This window comes from Protopterus annectens, chromosome 13.part0 (assembly GCF_019279795.1).
Source record: "Protopterus annectens isolate FY-2018-M chromosome 13.part0, PAN1.0, whole genome shotgun sequence".
NCBI classification, from domain to species: Eukaryota; Metazoa; Chordata; order Ceratodontiformes; family Protopteridae; genus Protopterus; species Protopterus annectens.
Genome location: NC_056747.1, coordinates 230,996,006 through 231,016,005, shown reverse-complemented (window position 1 = coordinate 231,016,005; position 20,000 = coordinate 230,996,006). Strand labels below are relative to the sequence as shown.

The 20,000-nt window shown below is 38.9% G+C and overlaps 1 protein-coding gene across 1 annotated transcript in view; it reads right to left on the bottom strand.

Moving 5' to 3' along the window:
* The window catches only part of LOC122787190 (mast cell protease 1A-like), a gene marked incomplete in the record, with an annotated part of 834,391 nt that overhangs the window by 4,693 nt on the left and 809,698 nt on the right, over window positions 1-20,000 (bottom strand). Inside the window, 1 exon segment of the mRNA XM_044053777.1 lies at window positions 1-983. This exon segment is cut by the window's left edge and continues 4,693 nt beyond it. Coding sequence (XP_043909712.1) covers window positions 840-983 — 144 coding nt within the window.

Here is a 20,000-nt window from a genome sequence, read left to right as displayed (position 1 = left end):
TTTCCCCCCAAGTATGAAGTTGCTAACAAATGCAACATTTGTTCATCACACATATTGGGTTCAACCTATGGATTGTTAAGCCTTGCTCTAATGTCATTTACAAGCGTATATAAATGCGACAAAACACAAGAAATAAAATGCCTGGCACTGGCACTCCTAATATATAATCACATGCAAACGACGACTCAAGCTGTTAATTAGTAGACTGCTAAGGTGAGACTCTATGGATCCTTGGGATTATTGTCCCCTTAGTCATTTTCTTTCCTTTGTTCAACCCTAAGGACAATTTAGACAACCGGCTAACAGAGATAGATAGAGAGATAGATATAAACACACACACAAATTGTACTTTCATTATTTAGATTATTCCTTGGATATAGAAATCTGATTAATTATTTGAAGCTTTTTAAAATTTAAGACATTTTCAGAGGAGAAGGAATTTACTTGAGATTTAAGGAGTCTGGACAATTATACCTAAAGCCCAAATATTTGCACCGTACCTCCAGTAGCATTATCACTGCTACTTCTCTAGCTGTTAGTATTATTACTGTTACTACTAGTACTGCAACTGGTATTAGCTTTACTACTATTACTACTTCCACTGTTAGTTCTACTATGAATATTACCATTAGTATTGCTACTGCTCCTACTACAGGTATTAGTGTTAATATTAATACTGTTGCTAGTACCACTGTTACTACAGCTACTACTACTATTGTTCATACTGCTACTGTTGCTATTATCAAAAGCAGAAAGCAAAATGCCTTGCAAGGAAAACACGTTACAGCACCAGTGATCAGCTTTTCAGATTGGCTGACATTCAGCTGAAGAAAGAGATTTCATTCACTGGCATCTCCCATGATTTCACCGATCCATGAAGAGAATGATGAAATGCGTGTATACATTCCAGGTGGGCACTTTAAGCCGAAAGACACGATTCCTTCTGCTATACCATTACAGACCAGTGGTCCACCAGAGTCACCCTATGTTAGAGAAGAGAAAATTACAGCATTAGAAAAAACAACAGTAGGAAAAAAGCATAAACTGCTAGGATTAAAAAAAAGCTTATATAGTAGATGAGATGCTGAAATTCCATGGAAGGTAATTCATTTTAAAGAGACTTCTTTTGTATTAATGATTCCAGACCTCAATTTTACTGTTAGCTGTTTTGCTGTAAATTAAATTAACTTCTAACAAACTATTATACTAAAACAGAGAGAAAGCTATGTTAGGCAATAAAAAGTGCTTCATGACGGGGTTCAAGAAACTACAGGCACTAAGTACCATGTAAAGCTTTTCAGCAGAAGATATGAAAAATGGATGAAAGTATGAAGACACAAGGCCAAGTGAGATTTCTTCAGAAAGTATTTCTGATTTAGCTAAAGTACCACCCTCCAAATGTATAATCAATGCTTATAAGCACATCTAATGAACAGAAAATATGTGTTATCCCAGAGTGATTCATCCATATTTCCTTCCTACTGGGGACTGACCATTTAGTCATATTCTTACCACCCCATCTAAACATGTATCACCCTGAGCATTTTCAGTGATTTCCCATATCATGCAAAGGCAAACTCAGGCAGGGCTTCAATGAGCTGACATATACATTTTTTTAAATATTTTTATATTATTCTCTTAAAGCAACAGTACAGATGTTGAGTGCGTTGTGCAGGTGCATAACTGCAAGGTGAGATTGTGCACGTGCTGCCATCAGACCTTACTTGATACAATGCAGCCAAAAGCACTTTGTTTATTTGAAGGTGGAGTAGATGAAGAGTCCCTAATAAGAAATAAAGCACAGAGCATAGTGGGCCTTCACACCACACAGGGGACATTAATGTCTTTTTTTCAACACATCTAAGGCAATGAATGTCCTTGTTTATACATTCCAAAGTGCAAAACCTGGAGACAGTGCTGGCTTTAGCAATTGCAAGCCTCAATTTGGGCCATTTTGCTGGGGCCCCTTCTTGGGCCCCCTCAACCATCCCACCTATCCCTCCAGTTGCAGGCTTCTTTAATTTAAGATTATTGCCGATTAGATATCTGGAATGTGAGCTATTACTATGGATTAAAATAAAACAATATGCATATTTATTAGCTTAAATTTTATCATACGACAGATTAAAGCAGAAGTAAACTACTGGACATTTGGATTATTCTTAAACCAGCAACTCCTGTTGTTCCAGTGTCACAGACTACTTAACTCACTCAGGCACACTGTAAGGAGTGTGTTTGATGAGTCACTGAGGACCTGTGTCTACATGGTTTGTCACCAGTGGGTGCACCATGGCTTATCAGTAAACCTGTTTCCAAACTGTATAGTACTGTCTAAATCTGCTGAACCTAGGATATAGCTGCAACCACCCCCCCCCCTTGTTCTCTCAGCACATTTTTGTATTTTATTTTTTGTTGTGTTTTCTCCTTCTCTCTCTCTCCCTTCTGCCTGTTTTCTCTTCATTTGATTGATGCTTTAATCTCCTTGGCATCCTATGCCCAACAATTGTACATACTCAAATACTTTGTTCTTTATATAGTATTTTCTTCATCGAAACGTATGTTATGACAGTGTACAGCCACCCTATTTTACTGACTGAATTCTTGTATCGTCTACAAATATTTGTGCTCATTATACCTCCCTGACATGCACTTCTCTGCAAGCTTGCTCTTACACTACAACTGTGCCACAGATTTTGATTAAAGTGTGCTGTTTCTTTGATTGTTTTCCAGTGTGTCAGTGTTTAACACTTTCAGCAAAACAAATCATTTTTTTTACCTCTGCCTTTCATCATTCTGCACATACACCACATGTTTTACTTCTATGGGATTATTTTGCTCCTATCTGAGATTGCAACAAGCATTTCACTGCCACCAGTCTTAGTGATCAAATGTTACCTCAGACCACGGTATTTGCATTTTATGCTAATTAATGTTTGTTTGTATGTTTTCTGAGGCTGACTATTCCAAAGTTATTTCTTGTCACTTTATTCATTAACAACTATTCATAAACCCCATTTCAGGAAGAGAAGCAAAAGAAAACAGTACCTCTCTATCAGTCTTCTAAATAAGCCTGGTCTTATCTTCGCATATAGTAACTGGAGAAGGGCACAAACCTAGATGGTTAATATGACCAGTTTTGGGTTGAAAATCTGTCAAGCACTCAGTGACAGCACCCAACTACTACAGGAGTGTAATCAGCTAACACTGCAAACCATAAAAGAGGCATAAAGCTGCAGTTACTAATAATATTGTACTTAATAATACTGACTTGTTAAGTACTATGGGAGAAAGAGTATAGCAGGAAAGGCCTTGCACTTTATTGTAGTGTCACTTAGGCAAATCTCTGGGTCACAAAAAGCATAACAACACTGTCATAGCATAGTGTGAGGCCACCTGAAACAGCGGGGCCCTACTGGGCCAAATTGGTGAAATTAGCCTAAGGCCGGCCCTGGTCATGCATTATACTAGTTGTACAAACTGAAGCTCTATCTGATTTTCTAGTTCTAGTAACTCCTTTCAGATCTACTGCCTTTGTCTTTTGCAGTCTGTGTCTCTGTTTGCCTTGATTCGCTCTTAATTCTCATTTGGAAGCTTCACACTGAGCTGGGAAGAAACCTTTGGTGAAAGCCAGTTACAGCAGTCGGAACATGATTGCTGGTGTCTGCCGTAAATAATTATGCATCGACATAGTTGACATATCTTGTGTTCATTACCTCGGTTCCTTGCATGTGATGGCACAGTGGGATAGCAAAGAGAGAGACAGACAGTGCTCAGACTCTTTTTAATTTCAATAATACATTATATATGTATTTTTTAATATATCATAGCTCAGATCCTTTCACTTAAAAGTCTCAGAAATCACTAAGATAGTCACTATTTCACTCACCTTACTGTTAAGGCAATAACTGTTCATGGTTACTTTTATGGCTGCAAATCATCCCAGCAGCTTAGACAGCCTAATATCCCAAAACAACTGAATTTTAGGAATAAAATAAATAAAATCTGCAGGCAAGCAGAAGTGGAAACATAGTGAAAAAAAAACAGTTTACTGTATCAAGCAAATCACTACATCGTATCAATCTGCTTATTACACTCCCGCCTCCCCCAGATCTTCCACTGAAAAGTAAAAATGAAGGGCTGTTTCTTCTACTGGCACACCAATCAGTTGACCAGATGCACAACATGCCCCCCACCCCCCACTCACACACATCGACCAGCCATTTAGGTCTCATTTCTGTGCTCTACCCCTCACTTTCTCTGTTTTCTTTAAAAAAAAATATTCTACTTTTAAAATCTAGCCAACATATGCTATAATTTATACCCTGCCTGCATGGAGTGTTACGGCACTCAGGTTTTACTTAAAAAAAATCCTTCTTAAACTGTAGCAAACAATTGCTACAGTTTATACATTGCCTGCACAGAACTCTACAGTGTTCATGTATTTGTTAAAAATGATTTAGATTTTTTTTAAATTGTGGCAAACTGCTTGCTACAACAAATTAATAGTGGAAAAGCGGGTTTCATAGGTAAATTTTATAAAGGTAGTGGATTTTTCCTAATTGTAAGGAGACATTTCCCATTGATCAAGGATGTCTTTCGACAAAGTCAGAATGTTATCTAAGAACTGTAATATGCATGTACCAAAGACATGAATTCACTGACAAATACAGAGACTTCTTCCCAGATTGCCAAAAAGAATATTAGTATACAGAGGGGCACACATGGTGCCCATTGCCACACTAAAGATCTGGTAAAAATATCCACCCTCAAAAATATAAAGTTATTAGTCAATACCATCTTCAACAGTGTTTCAAAAATGTGTATGCCAGGTGTGGAAATATCTTTCTGAGCATTAAAAAATTGGTAAACTATTCTTATTTACTGTAAATAAATTAACAGCATCAATGGTGATAAATATAATCCCATCATCATATAGGTTCATAGGTTCATAGGTAGGTACTAGGCTATTGACCCTAGGGCCTATATAAGCCTAGCCAAACAGTACCCTAGCTTTTGCCACCCAAGAAAATTATTTTCCTGTGCCCCAGTCAAGCAGAGCCACAGAAGTGATCCCTGGGGTGAATTTCCTATCTACCATCCAATCATCAAGATTTTTCTTGAAGAGTGCTAATGAGGACCTTTGTTTGATATAGATAGGTAGTTTGTTCCAGAGTATGGAAAGTCTCTGAGACAGGAATCTATCCCTCCAGCATTTTCTGTTTATTGTGGTGACAAGGTTTAGGTCCCTAGAGCGCGTAGCTCAGAGGGATTGGGATTTCTTTACGTGGAGCATGTCCAACAGCTCTGGTTTTGACATAGCTTTGTATGTTAGGCAGAGATCGCCTCTGAGTAGGCGATATGCGACAGAGTAAAGCTGGAGTTTTTTGAGATGGTCTGCGTAGGACATCTATTTGAGGCCGGTAATCCTCTTTGTGAGGTATTTCTGTGGCCTTTCCAGTTGTTGTAGATGTCTTGTGAGGTACATACCAAAAGGGGCATTCTACTCTACAATGGGTCTATTGAGTGATGAGTAGAGGGGAACAATGACCTCTTTTTTCCTGGATGAGAAACCTTTTGTGAAGAGGTGTGCCACATAGAAGGATTTCCTGACTACTGTGGCAATGTGATTATCAAAGGAGAGACTACTGTCCACCTATGTCCTAAGGTCTCTTATCATACTTTCAGTGTTAAGTAGACTACCACCTATGTGGTAGTTCAAAGGTACAGAGTTTTTACCAAAAGGGATGACAATGCACTTTTTGGCACTGAGCTTGAGGCCATGGCTTTGACACCAGGCATCTGTCTCAGTGAGGCCCTTTTGTAGGATGTCCACATTTCAAATCAATAAATTTGACTAGGGGATCAGTGTTGGAGCCCCTGGCTGCAACAGTAGGTCTAAGAGGGGTATTGTAACTACATTTATATACCTTGGGTATACCCAAAATGGAGAGAATTATGTGTTTGAATACATTTAAAAATCCCCATGTTTTCTGTCTCAGGGTTTCTTGTAAAGCCAAGTCATATAAAACAAAATACACTTTACCATATATACCATTAATCTCATTAATAGATACCCTCCCATAGGTAGACTCATCAGACAATAAATCAAACATTTTAGTAGAATAATCATAATTGCCCATTATAACAACAAGTCATGAAACCCTTTGTCAGGTTTCATGACTTGAAGACTTCTATCATAAGGGTGTTGGGAAAGGTCTTTTCTTCTAGGGTAAGGTTGTCCAGGCATCTAGTTTTCTGCAATCCTGAATTGGTCTTCACACACGTTTTCAAACACCATCACCCAATAATTTGGTTGTGGCAAAAACAGACTTTTCCTTTAGATATATTGTAAGAGCCAATAAAAAATTTAGGTTTGTCTTCAAAGTTCAATTTAAGATTTAAGTTTCTAACATATAATTTCAATTGAATCAACACTCTAACAATATCAAGCTTAAAGTCAGGAATAAAATTAAACTCTTTCTTAAAGACAGTAAGAGATGATTCAGGAAATGATGCATGGGATAATTTAAAAACCTTAAAAGAATCAGTGACAATGGGACTCAACATTCCTTCACAATCACACGGGCAATTCAATGTCTCTTGCATCAGCCCTTGCCTCACCCATGGTGAAGTGAAAACCTGTTCTTGTTTTGGTTTGTGTTTGGAACGATGATTGTCAGGATGGTGGTTTGTCAACCTTTCGGAATGTCAAACCTGGGGACTTTCTGTCTACAAAAAAAGATCCCTGGCCTCATTTTCCAAATCAACCTCAGGTGTGTTGTCCCTAGAATAGTGTTGAGAGTGTTTGGGATAGGTTCTCCCCTCCTCATATTCACATCTGTCTCTATCAGACCTACACACTTTCTGGACCCTGTTGAATTCAATGATTCTATCAATCTTATAAAACATTGCATTGTAGTCAGCTTTGTAAGTTGAAAAAAAGCAAATCATTACAAACAGATGTGCTAAGAAATGTAAGGTCATTATTCAGTTTGTCCATTTTCCATTCATTTTCCTTAATTAATAATTCCAACATACTAAAACTGGTATTGTCATAAAGTTTCACCAGTTTAACATAAATGGATGAATTAATGTCCACCCGATCAGGGCTCATGTGCATCACCTCATGTGATGTATATTATACAGGAAAAATAGAAGTTGAGAGAAAGAATTCAAGAGCATTTCTATGACATTAAAAATAACAAGTCGACTAATGCTTTCAATAGACATCAAATTTTATGTCCTAGTTTTAAGAAATTTAAATTTTTTATTACTGATAGGGTGGTGTTGTCAAAGAGAGGTGGCAATTCTGAAGTAGTTATTAGAGTTTAAAGAGCTTGTATGGTTATTGAGGCTTAATCCTTCTGTTCCCCCAGGTCTTGATAACTATTTGTCAGTTATGAGCGCTTTAAAGTTGAGAACAAACTCCCTCTGAATTTAAGATGTATGAAGGGATTTTATGTACTTTTTGGATCGAAAGGTCATGTTAAGTATATATTTTTTTAAATACTGTATAGAGTTACAAGAACATGATATATATATGATTATTTTTAATTTTATTACTTAGTTTTACAATAGTATATATATTTATTTACATCTTAAGGCGCAATGTTTCAGCTAAAACACTTTGTGTGTTTATTAATTATTCACTCATGAAATGTTCTGTGATTGGTGGACAGTTTGTATTTAATACCAGTGAGATTTTACTGCATTACTCTGAAGCCCTAGTCATTTGTTGGACGAAAGCGCTTAGTCTCTCTTTTAATTGATGTTATTATTTGTTGTGGAACCATTTATTAAAGTAGTGAAAGCCTCCTAGTGGGAACTCTGTGTTTTGTTTAATAATGGTTAAGATCTTTGCCTCCTCTGCATAGGGTACATGGTTTGATCCTGATCTGCTCCACGGATTCATGCTAACAGTGGGAGGGATATATGTGCCCCATTGCAAAGTGGGCACATATAAACCCAGCAGCCCTTGGATAATAAGCTGCTGGTTGGATGGTATCCAGTTGCCCAGCTTGGGTTACCTGAGATAGCTCTGTTGAGCAAAAGCTGGACATGGAGCAACTGCCAAACATGAACTAATGATCGTTACACTCAGTGGAGGTTCACTGCCAGGATGAAGCTTCGAAGTAGATAATGACAGTGAAAAGGAGGCTGGACATCCTCTATCCCCATGAGACAAGATGATAGAATAGTGCAGTAAAGTCACTTGGCTTGGGATCTAGGGTCTACCACTTAGGTGGAGAAAGAAACTAGAAATGGTGTGAGAATTCTGTTGTGGGAGAGGCTTCAAAAGACACTGAAGGGATGTAATTATTTACAGACTCAGATTCATGGCAATACGACTCGAGTGTAAGGATAAAACACTCTTCACAATCTCAACATATGCCTCACAGCAGGGTTGTGACTGAGAGAAAAAGACTGCCTTTGGGCAGTAGTTGTAGGAGCTACTTGATAAAGCAGAACAGCATGAACTGGTGTTGAAAATGAGGGATCTAAATGCACTTAATGGGACAGACAGAGCAGGATATGACAGTAGTACCTGGGATCACATGGGTGAGCAACAGGAATAAAGTATGGGAGCCCATTCTAGATGTCTATTTGGCAAATGGCTTGATGCAGCTAACACATGGCTGAGCAAGAGAAAGATTAATAAGATAAAGTACAAGAGTGACCAACATGCAACTCAGAGTTCCTGCTAGAAAGTAAAGGGCACTGAGGTACAATCAGTGAATGCAAAGTCATCCCCAGTGAAACAGCCAGTCCACAGCATAAACCGCTGGTTGCCACAAGGACTAGGCTATAGACCAGGAAGGTGACTGGAGAGAAAGAATAAGAGTTCAAGGAATTACTCAGGGCACAGGACTGCAGGAAGAAGAGCAAATACGTGGAGTTGAGCAAATATGACAGCTCCTGAAAACAGCATGTGTGAGGACTGTGGAGCAGATTTGACGCCAAGCCAGGTATGGAAATAAGGTACATAAGGAAAGATGGTGGTGGAATGCAGAAAACCAGGAAGTCATAAAAAGAAAGGAGGAGTGCAGGAAAAAGTGGGAGATAGAAAACAAAATGAACTAGGTGAAGAAGCAATACTGGCTGGCTAACAAAGAAGTTAATTAAGAGAGCAGTTGCAATAGTGAAGAACAAGGCATCAGAGGCACTCTGCCAGCTTCAAGAAATTGACTCAGTAGATGGTATAGAGAAACTCTATTAGGCTTCAAGGGAAAGACAGAAACATAATGAAGATACCAGTCCACAGGACATCAAAGGCAGATAGCGCGAACTTCCAACATCTTCTGAGTGAAGAATATTCCACAGTGAAAGAAGAAGGGGAGCCCATGCTAGACAAAGTAAGAAGAGAAAATTAATTCAGGGAAAGCAGCAGGTTCAAATCTGGTCACAGCAGATATGATCAAGATGTTGAGTGAGCAAGAGGAGTAATAGTTCCTGAGGGTAGTCGTAGCTCTATGGAGAGAAATGCATATCTGAGATGACTGGAGAATAAGCATACTAGTGTTAGCACACAAGAACAAAGGGGACATTCACAACGGTGAGAGGTACAGAGGTATCAAACTCCTGTCACACTGCATGAATGTTTTGAAGAGTGTAACTGATAAAGTAGAAAGAAAGAAGGTAGGATGGGAAATAAGCAGTTCAGATTAGCTCAGGATGCAGCACAACTCACCCGATATCTGCAGTGAGACAGATACTTGAGAAGAAGTTAAAGGCTCAGGATGCAGCACAGCTCACCCGATATCTGCAGTGAGAAAGATACTTGAGAAGAAGTTAAAGGCTCAGGATGCAGCACAACTCACCCAATATCTGCAGTGAGACAGATACTTGAGAAGAAGTTAAAGGCTCAGGATGCAGCACAGCTCACCCAATATCTGCAGTGAGACAGATACTTGAGAAGAAGTTAAAGGCTCAGGATGCAGAACAACTCACCCGATATCTGCAGTGAGACAGATACTTGAGAAGAAGTTAAAGGCTCAGGATGCAGCACAACTCACCCGATATCTGCAGTGAGACAGATACTTGAGAAGAAGTTAAAGGCTCAGGATGCAGCACAGCTCACCCGATATCTGCAGTGAGACAGATACTTGAGAAGTTAAAGGCTCAGGATGCAGCACAACTCACCCGATATCTGCAGTGAGACAGATACTTGAGAAGAAGTTAAAGGCTCAGGATGCAGCACAACTCACCCGATATCTGCAGTGAGACAGATACTTGAGAAGAAGTTAAAGGCTCAGGATGCAGCACAGCTCACCCAATATCTGCAGTGAGACAGATACTTGAGAAGAAGTTAAAGATGAGGAAAGAGTCCAACTGGACATTCCTAAACTTGGAGAAAGCATATAACAAGGTTCACAGAAATCTAATTTGGACAGTACTGTGATGGTTCTAAGTCTCAGAAATATTGGTAGAATTAATGCGGGCTGTGTACAAGGACCCAGTGGCACAAGTGCAAAAAGTGTTTGGACTCACAGAGGGGTTTCCAGTGGGAGTGGGTGTGTGCATCAAGATTCAGCTCTGAGCCACTGCTGTTCATACTGATGATGGACTGCAACCTCACATTACAGGCAGATTCTGAACAAGAACTTCTGCAAAGCATAGGGGAATGGAATTGAAAACTGAAGCCACACAGGATGGAAATAAGTGCAGATAAGACAGATATATTGGCAGCAAATGGGGGAAATCAGAAGAAGTTGAAAATTGAGACAGAAGTGAAAAAAAGCTAGAATCAGAGGGGCTGCAGCCAACTGGTAGACCATATGACAGAAGAATGCCAAAAAAAGCTGAAAAGTGAAGTGTACAAAACAGTTGTGCAACCTATACTACAGTATGGTACAGAAACCTGGGCAGTGAAGTTACAGCAGTTGAGAAAGCTAGGGATGATGGAGATGAAGTGCCTGAGATTGTTGGTATGAAGCATACTGTGGGACAGATGAAGACATGAGGACATCATTGCAGAAGCCCAATTAGCTCCTATCGCAGAGAAGGGTCAATGAGAACAGATTATGGTGATCCAGGTACATGTGCAGGCAAGTAGAAGACAATCTGCTGAAGAAGATTTAGGACAGGTAAGAAGAAGGCAAGAGGAAAGAAGTGCATCCACCAAAGAGATGGATGGATTGTGTGAGAGAAAATCTGCAACACTCAGGCATGACTGCTGAAAAAGTAAGAGAATGACATTGAAATTGAGACAGATGGTGACTGTCGATGCAATACCCTGACCTCATGCAGAAAATGGGAAAAAAGAGGGGGACTGATGATGATGACTTACAAAACCTTTGTTTAAACTAGATTATTCTGTTTATTTGAAGGTCTTGACTTGGAACACAGCCTTGTTTGGAGCTTATACCTCATCAAAAAGAATCTCCAAACTGCAGGATTTGCAGACATCTGAACCTTTTATTTTATTTATTTTATTTTAATTTTACATTTGTTAACTAGAAATGCCTGACTTGGAACGAGCCAATTTTTAGCGGAGGCCTGGGGAGAAATGCTCCAGACACATGTCTTTGTAACTTGGAAGAACACCAGATCTCCTGGAGGAAAACCACACAAATGTAGAGAGGACATGCAGACTCCACACAGAAGGCAACCAGCCAAGAATCGAACTGGAGAACCTCTTGCTGTGAGGTGACAAAGCTATCGCTGCACCACTGTGCTGTCTGTTTTTTTTTTTTTTTTACTGTTTTCCATAAGGATGAGATCTCAGTCTTTGCTCAGCTGAATTTGTAGTTTGGTGTAATGGTTAAGGTGTTTAACTTACAAACACAAGGTACAGGGTTTGATTCTCACTTGGGGTAATTGTCTAGGCAAAGATATCTAGAGACATCTCTATTTTCATATGCAGCAGTTGGAGAGACCACAGACGTTCCTGACCAGGAAAATCCAGGGTCTCATACACCAATCCTATACAGATAGGCTATAAGCCCTGTCTCTCTAGTTAGTCTCATACAAACTGCTTAGAGGTGACCTGTGTCTGGCATACAAGGCCATCTCAGACCCAGCCTTGATGGAGTTACTGCATATACGTAAGACAAACTCCACTCTAACAACCCACAAGCAAAGTCTTAACCTGGTCTGTGACATTAATAGAACTTGTTGGTGGGATAGATTTGTGTCCCAAAGACTCCCCCATCTGTGGAATAGACTCCCTCCCCATGTCAAGCAGAGCACCTCTCTAGCCCTCTTTAAGAGGAACTTGGACGACTGGATGGGAAACAGAAAATACACGCTTGAGATCTGGACAGAGGAAACAGCTGCTGACTTTGAGGGAACATGGGCAAAATTCTTGGCTAGGCTTATAAGGGCCTCTTGGCCAACAGCCGAGTATCATCCTGTGAACCTATGAAGCTTCTTTCATAGATAAGGTGATTTCTGGTATTGTCATAAATAATTATTTAATTATTGTCTTTCTGTCCACATCCTCAGTCCTGAAAAGAAGATGATTTTACCCAAAACTGCTTAACTTATTTAGTTATGGGCCTATGTTTCTAAGGCTAAACCCTTTAGAAAATCTACCCCATTCATTTTCTTTATTGCTAATAGTAAGTTTTATGTATATGTGCATATCTATCTATCTATCTAGATAGATAAATGTAAGGATGTAGTACATTTTTTCAAAGGTACATTTGACTGAAAGCTATATGGTTGAATAAAATTAGTGAAAGCAATTTCATTGATGGCTGTGAAAGTCTAGAGATGGTAATTGTGGTGTAAATTCTGACCTAGACAGTTGTTATAGTGTAACTTAGAAGATTTTGTGTGGATTTGTTATGTCCATTATCAAGTTGTACTCTCCAGATTTGTAAAGGATTATGTTTATACACCAGCACTGATTCACTGTGCCAGGTGTTTTCTCCACAGGTGTGTGACCTTGGAGTTACAATATATAATTAAGAAGGGTGTGAGGTGAGCTTTTTATGGTCTATAGTTTGTTTAGAATGTGTTTGACTAAACAGCTTTTCAGTCCAATCTATTTGTTGACTAAATGTTTTTCAGTCAAATGTACCTTCAATGAAAAAAAAATTATATATATATATATATATAGAGAGAGAGAGAGAGAGAGAGTGAGAGACTGATATAAATATATAAAATTAGATAGCTAACTGGATTAGTAGTATTATATTCATGAATGAAAATATTTTTAGAGTAAATCAGTTTTTATTCTACAATATATAATATTAAGCAAATAAACGTATAAAGCCATGTCCAACCCGGAATTAATGGACATGCTGCACCTCAGAAAATCCAAACCCCATCGAGCCACACGCTCGAGAGACTTGAACCTCAGCACTGAAATAAATAGGACATGCTGGAGGGACAGATTCATAACCCAGAGGCTCCCTTCACTCTGGAATAAAATCCCAGTCCAGGTTAGGCAGAGTCCCTCACTGACTCTCTTCAAGAGGAATCTTGATGAGTGGATGGGAGATAGTAGGTTTACCTGGTGTATCACTTCTATGTCACTGTTAGACAGAGACACAGTATACTAACCTCGAAAAAGGGCATAGCAAAATTCATTTAAAATGGGTGGTGAAAGCCAAACACACTCTGGCTAGGCTTATAAATGCCCTAGGGCAGATAGCCTAGTATGAGCCTATGAACCTATGAACATCTAATTGACATTTTAGTTGCATTATGTTCAGGTACAAAAATATTTTAGAATAAGTCACAACTCACTCTAAAACAACTGCTCCTATTTTAAGTTTCTGCTTCATATTCTTGTTCACACTTTCCATAAGTATTATCACATTCGATTTCCACTGCATTTTCTTAACAGGAGCAGGAAACAATTAACTCTCTAGTTCTTGCTTTGTATGCACTTAACATTTTTCCTACTCTCAACCTCTATTCCCTCTCAACCTTTCTTCACCTATCTCATGTTTTCTTGAATGTATTCAAAGATACCATTTGAAACGATCAGTTTCACTCTCTCTCCCTCCCCCATCTATCTAGCTAGAAATATTTTTGCAGATCCATGGAGTATTTTGTCGTGCTGCCTGCTGCCTGTGCCCTCTCCTTCTCCTGTATTTCGATGCCAGCGTGAATCTTTCAGATCTTCATGAGATAACTTTCAGATAATTGTGTGTCCCCCTATCATATCCCACCATCTCTTCTTGTTTTTTAGTGAGAAGGGCTCCATTTCCTCTGGTATCTGTGATATACTTTCCCATTAGTTCCACACATCCTGCTAGCGGTTTTCCTCTGGACTGCTTCAGTGGCCTGATGCCCATCTCTTTGTATGGGCTCTAAAACTATATGTTACTCACATATGAACTGATCAAGGACATGCAGAGCAGAAGCATTACATCTTCACTTCTGGGTTCTCTCCCCATAAGGATATATGCCACAGTTTTCTTCATTACTACTACCTTACCCTCTCACTGTGCTCTTGGTTGTACAATCCCAGACGTGAACAACCCGTGAGATCCTTTTCCTGCCTTGTTGCCATCATTTCTACTTTCCTACTTGATAGTTCATTTTCATTCAGGGTTGCTTTTATAGCATATAGAAAGCTTTGGTAAAGCAGTTCAGGAATGTATAAAAGCTTCTTGCACACACATGGGTCCTTTTTGGCCTCGGTTCCAATACTCTTTACAACAGAACAACAAACACACTTAGAAAAAAAATGTTAGGGGTTCCTGCTGCTATCATTAACTTGTATGTGTAACAGGCTTTAGTGCAAAGTGCTGCTGCCAGGCCTTGGTCTGGAAGGAGAAGATTGTTCAGACCATGTTTGACGTACTATGGACTTAATGATACAGAAATAGTAGAGCAGTACAGGGTGGAAAAGGATACCTTACTATGAATAGTCAACTTCTGCAGCCCTCACCAGAAGCCCCAGGGAAATTGTGGAGAACCCATCACAGTGGAAACAAAGATATCTGTAACATTACGTATTCTAGCTATAAGCACTTTTTAGAGACCTACAGGGAATATATTAGGGGTGTCACAGGCTGTAGCCTTAAGAATATTGCACCAATTTCTATATGTAATGCTGCAACATGTAACAGATCATATCAGGTTTCCATGCACACCAGAGGACAATGCTACCACCATGCAAAATTTGCATGCCACAGCCTGAGGTTCTGGGGGACATACACTGTACCTATATTTAAATAAATGTCACACTTGTTGGATGGGGAAGGAGGTACATCAACAGAAAACTATATTACTGTATCACCTCTCAGATGGTCTCTAATGCCCAATGATTCATCTACAATGTATGTGCAGGTAACCCTGGCAGTTTTCACAACTCACAAGTATGGCACAACTCTGATGTGCATGTAAGGTTTCCTAGGTGTGACTTTACACAAGGACATCTTGCGGGGGATGCAGGTTATGCACTAGAACCTTGGCTCATGATGCCCATAAGAAACACACACAACTTCAGTGAGCAAGGTTACAATGATGCACATGCTAAAACTAGGAATATTATAGTGTGTGTGTTTGGTGTGCTGAAAGCAGTGCTCTGATGTCTTGACACATCTGGTGGTGCCTTGCAGCATGATCCAGCCACCTTAGGCAAAATAATCACAATCTGTGCTACGTCACACAATATAATTGTCAGGAAACAGCTGAAATAAGGACAACAAAGACAAGGACTGTTAAGAGGTAAATGAGGTTTTCAAACTTTTTGTAAAAAAGTGAAAAAAGTTGATTTGTCATGAAAAAAATAACACAGTAAATAGATTTTGTGCATTATCAACTAGAATGGCATATTTTCCAGTGATGGTGGCAAAGAAGATAAGGCTTTTCTTACATTACCTTTTGATCTGTATATAATTTTATCTTTGTCATTAATAATGTCATTTAGACTCTAAATTTATGTATTTTTGTTTATGTGTTAAAGGTTTATTAACTTGAAGTTAAATATTGGACTTAAGGGTTTTTAAGCTGTGTTATATAAAACTGTGAAAAAGATGATACTAAAACATTAATTTAATTAATAAGGTTGTTAGCAGGTGTCTAGAATGTAGACCTCACCCTGGCACTTATGTAGGAACACCCATCCTTCTTAACCCAATTGCTACCCAGTCCAATACTAATGAAATTCTAGACTTCTTCATAGCCTGACCAGGTGGCAAGTCTCACTCACACTCTCTACACTTATCCCCCATTCATCAAGAAAAGGTGAGCAGTCTCATGCCTTGTCATTTCCTCTTCAATTTTTGCCGGCTCTAGCAGGCTGTCTAGTCACTACTCAAACTCAGGTCACTTGGTTCATGGTAAAAACTTCATCTTTCTATGCCTGCAAAGATGGCTGTCTAGGTACCTCTGTTGATCAGATTTTCCTGAATATTAAGAGAAGAAATATATTAATGCAGAGCATCAGGACAGATATATCAGAAGTTTTATGTAAATCTGAAGGAATGAATGCTGTTCAGGTTGATGGGTATAGATTAACTGGACTGATTTCAACCCATATCCCTTTGTGAATTAATGCCACAACACCATTTTCCTATAGCTTAATGTGAAAGGCACATAATTTCAAATTGGATAAAGTTGTGATAACATGGCAAATTAACCTTGATGCTTGTCACCCCCCCCAACATGAATGAAAGTGCATGTTTCCTTAACTTCAGAAAACATATCATAGATACTGTAACGAATGGCTCACTGGATGCACTTACTTAGATCTATCTTTTTTCTCATGACTGAATTCTCCTCCCACTAGCTGGACACTAGAGGCATGGTTCTTTTTGAAGCCTTCAAAGAAATTTGGACTAGTAGACATTTCAGTACATGGAATTTTGGTTGTAGTGTTGGACTGGTAAAGCATCACACATCTGAATTCTATTTTATAACTTGTATTTCCAGTGAAAGAGATCTATTGAGCTTATAGTAATGCGTATTTGGACTAGGGTCACATTTCTATCAATCTAAGGGTTATAGTGGGGTGGTATTTGCAGTGTATGGTTATCATCATATTTATTTGCAGTATGTTGGCATGGCCAGTAATACATGTTTTCATAAAGACAACAAGCCAGGGTACAGCTTATTTTCCAGCCTGATAATGTTTTTGAAGGTCCAAGCATATTTCACTACAAGAGGAGTGTTTGCTGCAAAGTGCTGCTGTATTTTTAGATGTTTTGAGTGTTTTCAATGTATCTGTCAGCTTCTAGGTTGTCTTGGCTTCTAGCCATTTTCCCTGAATTGTCCCCTGAGGTACACACACCTCACACAGCTCATGGATTCAGTAATCTTGGTTTAAATAGCTCTATATTGTAGATTTGTAATCCCAAGTTTCCATTGGTTAATTTTGCAGCAGTAAATGATTCTTATTGGTTAATTTCTGATTAACAGGCTTTATCTCCCAGCTTGGTTGTGAGTAGTCATCTTTCTCTCAGCCCCACTGGTCTGCCCTGGGTCATTTTAGGCTCCTGATTGATCTTGCTATTGCAGTTTGCTAGTCTTGTTTGTAAAACAGCTCATTAGTTACTGGCTAGCTTTTTTTATTATGGAAATGTTACAATACAGTTTTCCATCCATTGGCCCAAGTGTTTCTGTTCCTTTTGAGATATAAATAGAGCATTTTTATTCACAAATTGTCTCCCTGCTTCACATAGACACCTATTTTTTTAGGAGAAGGTATAATCTTTTTAGTTGAAAGCAATGAGTATAGTCTTATACACAAGAGCTCATGTTTTGCTTTCACAGTTCTAAGTTTCTTTTTGAACATTACCATTCTGCAGTTCTCTTTTTTATGTTTTTTTTAATGACATTGTCTCAATAACTATTCTAGGATGAGGGAGACATCTCTAAGACATAGAGGGATAAAGCCCTGACTATGAACCAAGTAACCTGAGTTTGACTAACTATTTCAGCAGGAACTGGCCAGGTGAAAGAGGAATGATGAAGTGTCATCCTGTTAGAGATGTGCAAATGGCTAGTTTGCAAGACCGAGTAGTGATCCAGGGGTCAAAATGGGATGCATGCTTTTGTAGGTGGGTCCACGTAGAAAGGTGCACTGACACATACGTGGGGTATTACCCCTCTAACACCATTGCATGCACACTTGATGACATCAGCCCTTCATGTCAGCAGAAGGAAATGAACTCAGGAAGCCACAGTATGATGTCTGTTTGCATAATATTGTCCCTTTGTTGGCACATAGTGGCTCTCACCCCTTAGAACCTGCACTTTGGGAATTGGCCACCCTCCCAATGTGTACAGGCTCTTCCAGAAGGGAAATCTTCTCAGCATGTATCCCACTAGGAGGCTGTCATGATTCAAGCTACTGAGATTATGAATGAGTAATGGAACCAGCAGTAGAAGGCCCAGAAAGCAGTGTTATAACAACATGGTATGTGTTAACAAGATCACATTAATGGAGCTCTAGTCTTCCAAAAAGGAACATAGATCAAAAATAAAATTTACATAAAGTTTTCCTAACCAATAAAGTAGCCAAATAACAGTGAAAACCATGATTTAGAGATAAACATGAGATATGAGAGACAGAGAGATGACAGAGAGGGAGAGAGACAGCAGGTTTAGTCAGAGAGGGAGGATAATTCTACTCTCTTATTTCTTTTGAGACAATAGTTGGGTACAAAGTGTCTGGGCAGTACCACCTGGTGGAGAACATCTTGTACTGACACCTCTTGGTCAGTGTTAGATGCCGTACAGCCTGTAACATTGCACCTACCACTCCTCTAAAGCCACATTTAACTGGGCTGCTCCCAAGAATAAAGAATGATGCTCCTTTTTCCCAGGTTTTGACGCTTAAAGACACCTTGCAAAGAAAAAAAAAAAAAAAAAAAAACATACTCTGATAGAACGATCGAGTACCATGTGGATTTGGGTAGTGATGCTTCTGAGCTCGGAAGGTAGTCTCAGATGGCAAAGTCAGCAAGGAAAATATTCTTTAGCAGTAAAGAGATTGGAAACAAAGGACAAAATCTTATGTTACCTTTAACCTGGTCAAGAGAAAATGAATGAAGCCTATACATAGTAAGGCCTTGCTTAGTTTAATACTATTGTCTGCCAAAAGGCAGTTACTAGAAAATAGAAAACAGGACACTGAAACTAAGCCTGTCTTCCCCATGTAAAACGCCAACCAGTTTTGATATAATACTACACAGACCACATATTTTGCATTACAACTATACCTTTTCTTCAACCAAATGGAGCCATAATAAGGAAGTGATACAGAATCACCTTCTCAAACATGTTTACACTGATTACATTGCCCACATTTTGCCATTCTCCCATTAAGGTCCTCAAAGTGGTATCTCTCAACCACGTTTTTAATACATATATCTTTTTTGTACACAATCTTTGGGGTATGCCCTAAAACTCTTATATAATCTGGGTATATAGTAAAAACACACCAATTTGTCTCTATAATGGACCTAATTTCTTTAAAATCACTGTTATCGGTCAAAATACATGCCCTATTAAAATTTTGGTTTTCATTGTTTACGTCTAAATTAGGCAGCACCTGAGGTAGAGCATTCCTGGAGCCCAGTAGGGGAACAAAACGACCATTAGATCTCTTGTGGATAACCTCCAGAAAAATACCATCTAAAAAAGTTTAGGGTATCCTCTCTTTTGGAACACAGTCTTTAATATATCACATTGCTCCTGAAAATCACTGTCATCTGACACCATCCTGGCTAAATAATGATTTTTTTCTGATGACGGGGATGACAACTTATATAGTGCAACAAAATGTTCGAGTATGTTGGTTTCCTGTAATTGTTGGGGAAGACAGCTAGGAATTTAAAAACTAGGATGTATCAATACAATTATTGCATTAAAAAGAAAGATCATAGCAATGCCCTTGTTAGGCATCTTGAAAATACAACATTCTTTTAAGTTCACAATCATAGATCTTGTTGACCCTGAACAGAGGGGTGGTCTATAAATGAATTTCTAGAAATGAAGGAGCTACAAAGGCAACTTAAAACTAATGCCATTGCTTTCCCAGGTTTAAATGATCAATATCCCATTAGTATTATTTTAAAATTAAAAGCTTCTTC